Source organism: Phalacrocorax aristotelis, chromosome 1 (genome assembly GCF_949628215.1).
Source record: "Phalacrocorax aristotelis chromosome 1, bGulAri2.1, whole genome shotgun sequence".
Taxonomy (NCBI): Eukaryota; Metazoa; Chordata; class Aves; order Suliformes; family Phalacrocoracidae; genus Phalacrocorax; species Phalacrocorax aristotelis.
This window is the reverse complement of record NC_134276.1, coordinates 4,922,627-4,935,991: the sequence shown is the minus strand read 5'-3', so window position 1 is coordinate 4,935,991 and position 13,365 is coordinate 4,922,627. Positions and strand designations below refer to the sequence as shown.

General features: G+C 44.4%; 1 protein-coding gene across 6 annotated transcripts in view; it reads left to right on the top strand.

Annotated features, from left to right (window-relative positions):
- Positions 1–13,365, top strand: part of TENM4 (teneurin transmembrane protein 4) — a 609,630-nt gene that overhangs the window by 498,476 nt on the left and 97,789 nt on the right. For all 6 annotated transcript variants that reach the window (XM_075076073.1, XM_075076149.1, XM_075076381.1 and 3 more), the window contains one exon: positions 12,258–12,474. In XM_075076073.1, coding sequence (XP_074932174.1) covers positions 12,258–12,474 — 217 coding nt within the window. The remainder of the gene's footprint in view (positions 1–12,257; positions 12,475–13,365) is intronic.

Below are 13,365 nucleotides of genomic sequence, written 5' to 3'. Positions count from 1 at the left end.
CCACAGTGGGGCCGTTCGTGCCCTGGGAGGTGGGGCCTTCACCCTGCCTGACTGAGCTCATCGGAAGCTGCTTCCCATGCTGTGGTATCATGTGTCTGCTAATCAAGATCCCTGCAGCCGGAAATTCCTCGGGATAATGGGAGCTGAAGTCAGATTCTTTTTCATCAGATCCCAGCCTAATCATACCCTGAGGGAGATGGGTACCAAATTACAGGGCGTGTTTGCCTCTTCAGGCTGGAGGCTGTTCAGCTAAACAATAACAAGCTAAGCAGAAGTCACTCAGAGAGAGACTCAGTGAAATGTAATCTCGGTTCAGGTTAGTAAAAGGTGTCTCGGAGAGCTGTCCCCTCTCCACACACAAGTGTCATTTGTCAAAACTAGCACTTAGGTTTCACACCCAGGTCCACTTTATTTACACTTTTAAACATGAAGCCCGTCAGCTTGAAAGGAGTTGTAGCAAGTAACTGAAAGCAGGCGATCACCAGTATCAGTCAAGGGAAAACAGTGCAGTGACAGAGCTTTAACAATCTGGGTAAGAGGCTAGGGTTCTGCACGTTTGACCTAAGAGGCCACCTGCATTACAGCAAATGGGAGGTATTTCCTTAAAACAATCTGAGAAAAGTGTTTCTTGCCTCTCTTTGGCAGAAAATAACCTCTCTGATTCATGGCTGCAAACACTCACTACCTGAGAGTAGTCCTGTCTCACCCCACGCTGAGTGCTCTCTCATGTGCTTGAAGAATAAGAAGTTTGAAGGCTTAAAAGACAAAGGAAATTATCTTCCGTGACAAGTCCTAGAAGTGGAGTTAATGGCATTTGACAAAACCTTGAGGACAGGCTGATATGCCATAGGCTAAATAGGGGCTCCATTTCATTTGTGGATCCTCCATCAGGAGCAGAGTGTGCAGGAAAATGGAGGGGAAGAGGAGAGGATAGTCTTCACAATCTCACAGATGTGCTGTTGGGCAGCAAAGCTGTGTTACCCACCTTTGCTCTGGAGAAATCATCTAACTCTATGACTACCCCTAAACTGAGAGCCAGAGAGCTGGCAATTCACCCTGTCATTGTCTGGATCCACCCCACTGTCCTGAAACTATGAGACAATTACAGATATTAAACTACATAGCTTTTTTTGGTCTAAAAGTTCTGTCTGATCAACACAGTAACTTCACTTGAGGGCCTTTGTTGTTGTTTTGGCCATTTCCAGAGTAGAGAAGTCTTCCAGACAGGGTAAAGCTTGCTGGTTCTCTGGGAAGAGGAACTAACCCCATCCTTCATTTCCTACTTTGAACAATTCAGTTGCTAAACAGCTGCTGAACTCTGCCCAAAATGAATCTGCTTTACTTGGAAATGCAAGAGTCTTTCTCAGATGAAAAATATGTCTGGAATATAAATGTTCCTAATATTATCTAACCCTTCATATTCATTACAGGTTGATGTTCAGTTATTTGCCATTCTCTTCCAATTTAAACACTTCCAAAGGCTTGTGTTAGTGATTACGACAGGATAATTTACATAGATAAATAGACAGATGGGTAGGTAGTGAGATAGATAATCTTCCCCATCGAATAATGCTGGCCTTTCCTAACATATATTGCACGCCATTACACAGAAGTATAGCAACTTAATTTTTCTTACACGTCACCTGGTCAATGATCATTCTTTGGAAGCAAAGAAAATAAACCATCCTCTTCTCTTTTTCTGAAAGAATTGTAGCAGCGAAGCTTCTGCCCTCAGTGCCCATCCCATCCATGACAGCTACATGCAATGCATTTAGCCTGGCACGAACACAGGGTTCCAGCATACACATGGCCCCGTTTTGCCTTTGCAAGTTCATTCCACGCTCCGCCAGATGCTACCCAGGAGCTCCCAGGGGGAGCAATCCTTACGCTGTCCTCCTCTCTATCCTCCTGGGCCCGAGCAACTAAAAGTTGCCATAGCCTTCAAACGCCGGAGCAGGTCAGGGCCACCAAGCCACGCACACGGGATTTTTGCCGTTCCGTGCAGCCTCGAGTATTAGTTATCGCTGCCACTAGAAACCAGCTCTCCCTTCAGGGACGATGTAATTCAGGAATGGGTTCTCTGAGGCAAATTGGTGCTGTTCGTTTAACTGATGGCGCCCATTGGTGCAACGCCACAGAGTAATGCTTCATGTCTTGCTTGCCCCATTCAAGGGTCGGGTAGTGCTTGTAGTGAGGTGGAGACTTGTGTAATGCTTTGGGATGGCAGCATTTTAAATTCTTTGGCAAGAGAAATTCTGGCTCGGCACACTGGCCTTCTTAACACCCGTGTGTCCACCATCTGGCCACCACACGCCAAATAACGCGTTAGGGAGCTGGCAGGTGTTTGATTGCTCTTTGCCAGTGCGTAGGGTTACACCTGAAGGTAACAGCAGGGTTGTAAAGGGAATTGTAAAGAATCCAGGAGAACCCCAACACGCAAACTTTTGCCTTTGCAAATGCTTGAGCTACCGACAAGGCGATGGGGTGCTTTCAGATTTTCTTTTCTCTTTTTGCACACCGTTATGAACCTTTACTTCATGCCTGCAAGACTTTTATAGCACAAGAAGATTGTCTCCTGGGCACGGTGTGGGAGCTGCCTGCTTCCTCGAAACCATAAAAAATGATGCATTAATGTGCTAGCTACATTTATGAAGGGAAGCGTTGAGATCTGAACGCACCTGGGAAAACAGCCGTCATAAATTAGCATTTACCATCACAGATAGATCCAGTCAAACAACAGGGTCATCTTGGAGGAACCACAAAGCACTGCTAAAAAGATGAGAAAATCTGTGGTACCTGAAAAAAATTGGCTAGCTGGTATAATTTGTTATAAATCACTCAGCTTCTTCTCTGTTTTATGATGACTGTTAATCAACCTTTCCTCAAGTAAGGGAGCAAAATGACCAGTTCACATTTTCAGGTTTCAGCTCTTTGCTGATTCTGCGTTGGACGGTAATGCTTGAGCATCACCCGCTGCCGGCTGTTAGCACTGGGGCTGTCAGGAGGGTGGTGTGAACCCGGGCATTACAGCATCCAGAAGCAGGTGCTGGTTGTGCCGTTACCGAGAATGATGTGCTGTGAACTGAGGGTCTAGCGGTGCCTGTGGGTTGTCTTGACAGCTTGGGAGAGTTCCTGGTGCTTTCGACTAGTCCTTAATGAAATGCCTTTGATTAAAGAAACCATGAAAGTGCCCTCTGCGGGGAATGAAATGTACCATTGTCTGCTGAAATGCGGGAAGCTACTGAGGGGAAGGAGGCATTGCTGGTGTATCAGATGTAGCAAAAGGTGACATGAACCATCTTCAGAAAAGACAGGCTTGGACACACGTTTCACAAAGCATTTCTGCACCTGAGCAGATGCTTGAACAGAGTTTGGGCACCAGTGCTCAACGGAGAAATTCAGGAAAGCTCTGCCAGGCCTGCGTTAGCACCTGAAGCAAATTCTTGCCTCCTCTTTGGGGCAGAAAGTCCCCTTAAAACCTAAGGTTTTGCCTGAGTGTGCTGAGGGAGCGTAGAATGCATGGCCACTTTCCTCTTCGTCAGGATTTGAGAAACACACCTATATCTGAGTTATCTGAGACCACTTTCCAAGCTGTGCTCAGGTGATTGCTTGAATTGCCTTGGATTCAGTCAACAGAATATGTTAGGGTAAACTTTTCAGCAGTAGCTTAACACTTGCAGCCCTTACCAGGAAAGCGAGAGACCTCGGTGACAAGGATGTCTCAGCTGCTGAGGGTGTGAACTTATTGCTCCCACAAAAAAATTCTAAGCTCTGAGTCCCTTTTACTCAGAGGAATCACTTTTGAGAGGTGCTTTGGCTCCTGAAGGAGGCAGTTTTGGGTACAGTATTGCATGACCATTGATCAGGTTAAGCAACCTATACTTCCTGCTCTGTCTGAACGCCGGTCTCTGCTGCTGGGAAGGGCCTCACACACATGCCTTGCTCAGCTTCATCAATATCACTCCAGGCAGAGACTGCCTGGCTTCTGTGCTGCTTTGCTGGTCGTGCAACGTGTAAGTCCCTTTGTTAAAAGCCTGCCTGGAGAAAGGATGAAACCCGTAAAGCCAGCTGCGTCAACTGTATCCTCCAGAGCGATGATGAGATGGGGGATGCTGTGAGCTTGCAGACTCTAAACACATTATTATAGCTCTGGTTTATGCCCAGCTAGTGGTGATTATCATGTGTTTTCTGTCATTTCCTACTTCTTCCCTTCTTTTTCTTTTCAGATGTTTTGTTAAACAAGAATGTAGCTCTGGATTAGGATGGACTTTTTGCAGAGTATTTCTGTAGTGACTAGCACTGCAGAGCTCGGCTTCTGCGGTACAGCCCGAGGAGTGCTGTGATTCAAATACACGATTACTATTACATATGATGATATTATTTCGAACTTGTAAACATGTGCTGAGCACTTAGAGAAAGATGTGAGGGCAATTCCTTTCCCAGGCAGCCAGCAACCTAATTTAGCCAGGATACAACCAGTGAGAACCTTACTCAGGCGAAATCGAAACAGAGCAGGTGGGATAGAAAGAGCGAAGGGAGCATTAAGAGCAAACATGATCACAGGGGGTTGACAGGCACATTGCTATTGTTCCTTACATTTGGGTTTTGTTTCCCTTTGGTTCCCTACAGTAGGGCCGAAAGCTACAACTCTTACGTTGAACAGGTAAAATTGTTATCTGCAAAGCACTGGAGTAAAACCTATTTATTCCCCAAATCCAATTGAAGTAAATTGAGTGTCAGTCCTCAACCCAGGGCAGAATATCATTACTGCTGTACAGCTTCATCAGCACAAGCATTCACATGAACAATAACTTGTCTTTTGTGCAGTACTACTGAGCCATTCCTTCAGTCCCTGTGTCACCAGAGTTTAGACTGCAGCTGGAAGGGAGAAATCTGATTTGCTCAAGGGTAAGACTAACGATTTGTTAGCTTTACCTCTGAGCGTCTGTATTTTAAACCCTCCCCATCCAATTCTCCCAATAATACATCCAAAAGCATCACAGGACAAGACAGACAGTCTCCCCACAAGAAGTGATAAAGCTGCCTGGTGAGTGGCACAGAAAGAAGAGGGAAAGATAAGAACTGGATGAGGTGAGAGAAGCAATTATTTGTGTAATCAGTGCATTTTATGCTTTCATTGGCAATGAAAATACTCCTGAAAGACAATGGGGTTTTATTGCTATTTTTCTTTCTAGCTTTGCTTTGCCTATTGCAGTTTCTCACAGAGGCTCTTCCCACTGAAGTCAGTGGTAAAAAGTCTCATGATCTTCAGCAGGAGCAATCCTTGAGTTTTCTCATGGAAATGCTCTCCTGTATTTACCCAAATAAAGCTCCTCCTGACTGCCTGTGTGTCCGGGGCTCCCGATGTGCATCGCGGTGCGCAGGATGCTCTCTGCCTACCAGCAGGTCTGTCCCTACCTTTAGTCTGCCTGTTCCAGCCCGACACTTGACATGCAGCACCTGTCAGAATCTGCTTAAACACATAATAACACCTCTGGCTGAAGGTTATTTGCATTCGGTTGTTGATGTTAGCGTGACGGATTTTTGTTGCAGCATCCATAACTCTGTAGAAATGCTCAATTATTCAATCTCAGCGAGCTAAGACGCTGCCCATTAAATCAGCCAACACAATTGTGGGGCCATGAAAAGTCACAGCTAATTTGAAATTTTATTAGCTCTCGGCTGATCTTGTTTACTGCAGAAGCAGTCTCTCAAAACCAGCCCTTTGCTTCTGTACAAAAACTCTAATCCTTGACACCTTGTTGGCGCTGCGTGGTGGTGGGTGAGGGACTTGGAAGCTAGACCGCATGTGGCTTGAAAGAGGAATGAGACTGCTGTGGGATTTGTGGGCACTTTGCAGCCAGCAAGTGCAGCGGCAACCCAAGGAATGCAGAGACAGTAGACCCATTGCTGCTGAAGTGTAATTATTTTGCAGGATAGTAGTGGCTGTGAATGTGACAATTAGTTTTTGTTCTGGGGAGGGAATATGTCATGTTAATCTCATCATAGTTTGGAAGTAAGCCAAAAGATCTGCCTCTCCTAGTAAGCAGTGGTGTTCAGTAGGCACACGGTTTTTCCTATCAGTTAGTGGCTGGTTGCGTCCCTTAAGATCTTAATTCCTAGCAAAGGAGGCTTTCAGGGAAACTGGAGAGCCTGGATGTGAAGGCTCCCAGGCAAGGAAGAGAGTCACAAAACCCCTTTAGTTACTCAGCGCCAGCCCCATCCTGCGTGCTTGGGAGGAAAGGAGCATGTCCCATTTAGCCAACCACCTGGCAGATGTGGTGCTTACCGTTCCAACTTTGTTTCTATCATAACACACCTGGAACAGGTTTGGTTTATTTTTTGTTTTCTTGAGAAGAAAAACACCTTTGGCTTGGGTCCTGCAACTCCTTGTATGGTAAATTCCAGAGAGCACGAGATAGTGCTCCTCCAGCCCACCTGAAGCTCCGATGGGCAGAGTAAGCAAGATGGCCCTGAATCCTCCACACCAACCCCAGTAGCTCCAGATTTTCAAACCCTCTGGTTGGTTTGGGTGGCTGTATTGTTTTGCGTGCTATTTAAATGTCATTCCAGGTCAGGTTGGACGGGGCTCTGAGTGACCTGATCTAGTTGAAGATGTCCCTGCTCACTGCAGGGGGGTTGGACTAGATGGCCTCTGAAGGTCCCTCCCAACCCAAACCGTTGTATGATTCTATGACAAAGGGCACGACTTTCAGAAAGTCATTGGGTCACAAGCAGTGTTTGAAAGCCAAGTCGTCTTAAATTTGGCATCCAGGTGACTATTTGTGGAAGGCAGTTATGATATGGTATCTCGTGAAGCTCCTGAATAAGGTCAGCATTCAGATTTATTGTCATTATCTAAGGTAGCTGTCCCAGTTGCTACAGTGAGAGTGTTTAAAGTTAGTTAAAACCAGCTGGCATTAAGCAAGTGTCATGCTTGTTAGGCCAAGGTCCTGCTCCAAGAAGAAAGAGACAGCTTTAGAGTTTAATTCCTTCCATGAACAATGCTTGCATGGAGAACAGGATGAAAATACTTTGCAGAATCAAATCTTTAATGAGAATTGTGGTTATTTCATTGGGTTGTGCTGGAACTTCTTATGTTTTCTGAACAGAAAATAAAAAGGCAGTCTCTGCTCCCAAAGAATTTACAGTCTAAGGCAGTGTTTGGAAGAGCTCGCTAATGGGATTGATGAATTTACAATCTTAAAAATGAGAGAAAACATCTTTCTAAAAACAGTGTTCCAACTCCACCCACAAGAAAGGAGCTAGTTGCAGTAATCTCAAAGTAAAACTCACTGTCTGGTGATATACAGAGTGCAGATTATCTGATCAAAATGGACTTGGTCCCCTAAAAAATAATGTTAGCTGAATATATTGGAGCTGCTTTATTGTAAATAGCAGAAAAGGAACATTTTTTTGCTGAGCCCTGATCATTCTCCGTGTCTGTCCCTCTCTGAAGGGAATGAGGCAGGGCTCACAAGGTGACCTCCAGAGGTCCCATCCAGTCTTATTCTATGATTACATGATTCTTAGCTGACGATGTAACCATTTGATCACATTATTTACCAGATGTGGCAAGGTCTTGCCAATAGCTCTCTTTTCACAGAGGCCGTGATTTGATTCACCCCATGGTAACTCTGAGATCGCAAAAGGTGTTTATTTCATGGCTTTACGCAAAGGAGGTCTGGCAAAAGTTTTCTTTTTGGCAAGACTGCTTGCCAAGGCGTTAAGGGCACCTGTGTGATTATAGGATGCATAAAATGTCTCAAAGATGTAAAAGTTTGTATTGCATAGGAGTACTGAGGGACACCAGAGGTGGCTTAAAATCTGACTCAGTGACAGATCTCCAAATTAATTTGTTAATTGGAAGGCATCCATGATTGAAGCTTTTTCTAGAGGGGTCCCTTGGGGGTGATTGTTGGATCCAATTCTGTTCAGCATTTTCATCATTGTCTTAGAATGTAGTTTAAATCTCTCCTGGTAAAATCTTCAGGTCACCTAAAGCTTGGTATGGTGGTAAATAGCGTACCCAGCTCATTTTGATACAGAATGATCTGACTCACATCACTACAAGGTCACAATCAAACAAAATGTGTTTTAATGCAGCAAAATGCAAGATAATACCCCTGGGAACAAAGCAAGCATGTTATACTTACGGGTTGGGAGACTCTTGAAAAGCAATGACTCAGAACAGGATTTAGAGGTCACTGGAGATAATTGTCTCAACATGAGTTCTCAGTGCAAGTCTATTGCTAAAGGACTGCTGCCAACCTTAGAAGTAGAAAACCCCAAAAGTTGGGAAGTGGTCTCTCTTCTGTACCCACTATTGCTGCCACAGTTCTGTGTCTGGAGTTGGTGCCCACACATAACAAAAGATGTGAAATTACTGGAAAGAGATCAAAGGATGCCACACACAAGGAAAATCCAGCCACTGGAAAACAAACCTTAGGATGGGAAGTTTAATCTTCCGCAGCAGTTCAGAGAAAAGGTTTCAGATGGATTGTTGCTCTGTGTGGAGGGACTTGCACATGGAGAAGACATCAAAGCATACAAGGCAGAAGGAAATATTGGTAACCTTGCAGACAAAGGCAAAACAAGTTCCAGTGTTAGATAAATTCAACCTTGAAATAAGATGCAGTTTCCTAGCAGTAAGTAAGCATTTGAATAGCTTACCGGAGGAAGTGCTGGGCTCACTGTAATCAAGTAATCAGTGTCTTTGATACATGAGATATCTTCCTAAAAGGCAGGCTTTAATCCAGTTCTGGGGTGGGGCAGAGTGACCCCCCTATGTATATAAAGGGTCAGAGAAGCTGATCGTAGTAGCCTCTTTGACCTTAAAGTGTATGAATTACTGTAATCCCTTGACGCAGGACTTTCAAACTTGCATAGAGATAATTCAGCAGCACATTCATTCACTGGTCTGAAGCACCAGTCTCATATTATGGCTATATGTAGAATGAAGGAGCTGCCACTTTTTAAAACCAAGAGCTGTATAAACACGGCCATAGCTGAGGGCTTTCTGTGCTGCGTATATGTGCCCTGGGAGCTTCCGGAGTTGGGAATCCACGCACGGATCATGAGCCTCTGTGCCTTTGCTGCTGCAAAACTTGGGGTGCAGAAGCCGCTAGGTCCCATGTTCACCTCCCTCTGTTACTCTGAACATTTTGCAGTGAGTTCTAAGGAAAATTCACTTTTATGCTTTATAAATTTCAAAGGTATTTTGTATTATTGCTTCATATTGGTTTGTGAGATCATACCTTGCTGTATTTTCCGCTGGTGCTGCTGCTGGCTTCCCACATTTGTTTTTGTCTATTTGGACTATTAAAGCATGAGTTTTATTTTGCTATGATTTAATTTTCTATTAATCCATGAAGGTCCCTGAATGCCTTTTTCTTCATGGGTAGGGAGCACCTTGCAAATGTCACTTCATCCTCACTCTTCTGGTGGATCCAGTGAGAGATCTCAGGGAATGAGAAGTCATAGCTGGGTACAGTTTCATTAAATCTCCTTACAATTCAATGTAGGGCGCCTCTTGGGTCGCTTGTGGACCATGCAGTAAAAAAAAAAAAAATAAAACCACAAGAAAACAATATTCAGATGGAGCCATCACTATTTATGATTTGGTTTGTAGCTTAACCCTTGCTGTCCTCCACGGCTCAGACAAAAATGTCTGTCACATTTTCAAAGTGAAAGAAATACTTTGTCCTGAGGCTGCTGTTGATATTGGAGGGAGTTGAGTAGCTAAACCCCATTTCAGCTCTTGAGGAGCTTAATGACTTTAAGACATCAGTGACAAACCTCTCCAGTGTAATTACCCCCCACTTCTTCCACAGGGGCCTGAATCACATTAGTTGAAAGGCTTATCTGCAGATGAGGCCTCAGCATTCCCACCAGTACAAAACATCGCCCTGTGCATCTCTTCTTTAAACATTTATCTAGTTTCCTGCAAAACCAGCATTTCTTCACTATGTTGCAGCTTCAGGTCCCAGAACACATTTCTGATGCCTGGAATAAAGACAGGGTAATGAAGAGGTATGGTACAGCTGGTTTGCCGTCCTCTCAGCAGAGCGTCTCTAGCCTTTGAAAACATTATTAACATGCAAGAGAAAATGACAACATTTTATCTTGCTTGAAACTGTAGTCGATATAGTAGCAAGGCTGGCTTGTTGTTTCTTTTCCATCTCTTTTTTCTTCTGTCAAGTGGCTATGGATAAGTATATTGCATCTATGCAGGTCTTTATTCTGTGAATGGTCTCTCAAACTCCATCTGAGATTTGACCTTCCAGAATCCTACTGGCCTAATCGTCTGCAGCAAGTCATTTTTTTTAATGGGCAAATAAAATGTAATTAGTTCTTTTTCATTATCACTAGTCATCAAGAGAAAAGGCAGATGGGTAGGTTTTGTGCCCGAGCTGATAAATTTTTGTGGCAATTTTGCAAGGAGTTATAAAGATGTAGAGATATCAGAACAGACAGGGGTAAGGATAATGGATGGGATTTTCAAAAGCACTTTTGCTAATCTAACACTGCTCCCATTATCATTAATGGCAGGTGCAGAGCACTTGTGAAAGACTCACTGTGCGCGCACGTGTCTACATGGAGCAGATATCCATCGCGCTTAGACTCGTATGTAGACTTGAAGTTCTGGGAACGCTGAACAGGCTTTCTGTTGAGTTTTCTGGGTGTGGGTAACCACATGAAATGATGTTGCCAGTGATGTTTTATGGCACTAAAATCTTCCAAGACTGGAACAGATATAACCCAACAGAACCCAAGTCCATGACGTGTAAGCCATCATAAGCATTACAGCAATAATAACAGATCCGATTCTTATCCTATTTATATTACAGTAAATTCAAAGTGATGCCAATAGCATTAGTGGAGGGACTTCTAATTCATACTGGTATAACTGGGATGAAACTGAAGCTTAAAATCTGTAATAATGACAAACTGTCTTGTTTTAATTTACTGTTTCTTTGAAATAAAAAATACATTATCCTGACAACTCCAAATCTCATCCCACTTCGGGAGAGACCTACCTCCCAGGGCAGTGTTGCTCTCCAAGCACATTCATTTCTTGCCTCTATGCTGAAATCGTTAGTAGGCTGCAAGCAGTAAAGGTGGTTTCTCTGATAGACAGAGCTCCCACCAACTACACTGAAGCCAACCCCTCATTTCATGTAGGTCTTCAAACAGCCATCACATGGTAACAATTTTCATTCACTATCAAACTGTCTTGCTTGAACTGATGAGCTGGAAATGAAGGGCTCCATATCCCATTACCCCAGAACAAAAACATCCAGTTCCCTTATCTGATTTAAAGGTCCATCTCTACTACATGCTAACAACGTTTATTTCTAAATGTGATGCTTCATCAAACTTCTTCTGAGCATTTTTTGTATTTCCTTTCCTGTCACTGCTTTTTACTAAGCTGTTCACAATGAACAGTGGCATCTCAAGATGAACTGGGGAGCACTGCTGTGGTGGTGGGAGGGGAAGTAGTGCTGTCTGTGCATTTGATGACTTGACAGATATGCAAACCCTCATTTTACTAGAGTACGCTTGGCAAGCTTTTCTCATGTGTGCTCACTACTATTATTGTTGTTATTATTAATTTAGTGGTGCTGAAAGTACAGGATTTATATCCTGAGAGTTTGAGGTCATCTGTTACTCTGTGTCTGCATGGAATACATGTGACAAAGGGCAAAAGACCAAACCTTCCCAGCAAAATCTCCCTTACTTTCTCATTTATCTAGCCAGAATCTTTAGTAGGTTGCATGTATAGATCTCTCTGCAGCCAAGGTAGATACCATGGTGTTATTCACTATGTAGTCCTGCTGAAAGCCACCCTGATAGCTTTGGTATGATGCAATGTGCCTGTGATTTGCAGAGGGAGCAGGATCAGGGTACGAAAGCCATTTGTATATGGACAGGGAAAAAAACACCTTTTGGGGCTCTGGAGTTATCTGAGTGACTGAGATGTGAAATGGCACATCCCAGAATTCACCTTGAAGATGCTTTTTTTAAGGGTCTAATCTCATATGTATGTGTGTTTTCGTATATTATTAATGCATATTCATGTTACATATTAATGCATATTTGACGTTCTTTACTGGGGCTTTAAGGGAACATGCCTTACTCTGTGTGGGTGTAAATTCACATTTTTCTGTTGTCTGCATTGGAAAGAGTTCTTGCACCCTGAAGCCTACCACACACCATATTACTCTTGCTCTAAAATCTCCCTTACCCTTCTGCAGATGGCCTGGTGGATTGCATGGACCCAGACTGCTGCTTGCAGCCACTGTGTCACGTCAATGCGCTGTGCCTGGGCTCCCCGGACCCCCTGGATATCATCCAGGAGACACAAGCCCCCATCTCCCAGCAGAGCTTGCATTCGTTCTACGATCGGATCAAGTTCCTGATCGGCAAGGACAGCACTCACGTCATCCCAGGAGACAATCCTTTTGAAGGAGGGTAAGTGAATTTTGGTTTTGATTCAGTAAGAGGTAAAGTGCTGGCCATTTTAAGACATGGAATGGCAGCAAGATGCAGAACATCGAAGCTGTCTAAGGGAAGTAGATATCTGAAGAATGTTGTGGCTGGTGTAATTCTGCTGACTGTCTCCTCATCTGCAATGTCCTGCCAGCCAGTAAGAAGATGCTTCTCTCCCAATGCCAAGGGGCAGTTGCGTCTTTCCTGCTTTCTCTTATTTCAAGAGGTGAAAGTCATCCGTTCAGCAGGGCTCTTCTAGTTCAAATGACTGACGTTTTCCAGGAGTATCTCCTAAAGAGCAATGTCAGACCTTCTTCCACTGACACAACCAAAAGAGAGGGAAATTAGAATGGTATTTACAATCTACAGTGTGAGAATTAGAGACCTCAAAAGAACTATGTTCAGCTCTGGGACCCTCAATATAAAAAAAGGACATGGGCCTGTTGGAGCGGCTCCAGAGGAGGGTCATGAAGGTGCTCCGAGGGCTGGAGCCCCTCTGCTGTGAGGCCGGGCTGGGAGAGCTGGGGTCGTTCATCTGGGGAAGAGAAGGCTGCAGGGAGACCTATAGCAGCCTTTCAGTACCTGAAGGGGGCCTACAAGGAAGCTGGAGAGGGACTTTTTACAAGGGCATGTAGTAACAGGACAAGGGGTGGTGGCTTTAACCTGAAAGAGGGTAGACTGAGATTAGATAATAGGAAGAAATTCTTTACCGTGAGGGTGGTGAGGCAGTGGCCCAGGTTGCCCAGAGACGTGGTGGATGCCCCACCCCTGGAAGTGTTCAAGGCCAGGTTGGACGGGGCTCTGAGCAACCTGACCTAGTGGAAGGTGTCCCTGCCTGTGGCAGGGGGCTGGACTAGGTGGTTTTTAAGGTCC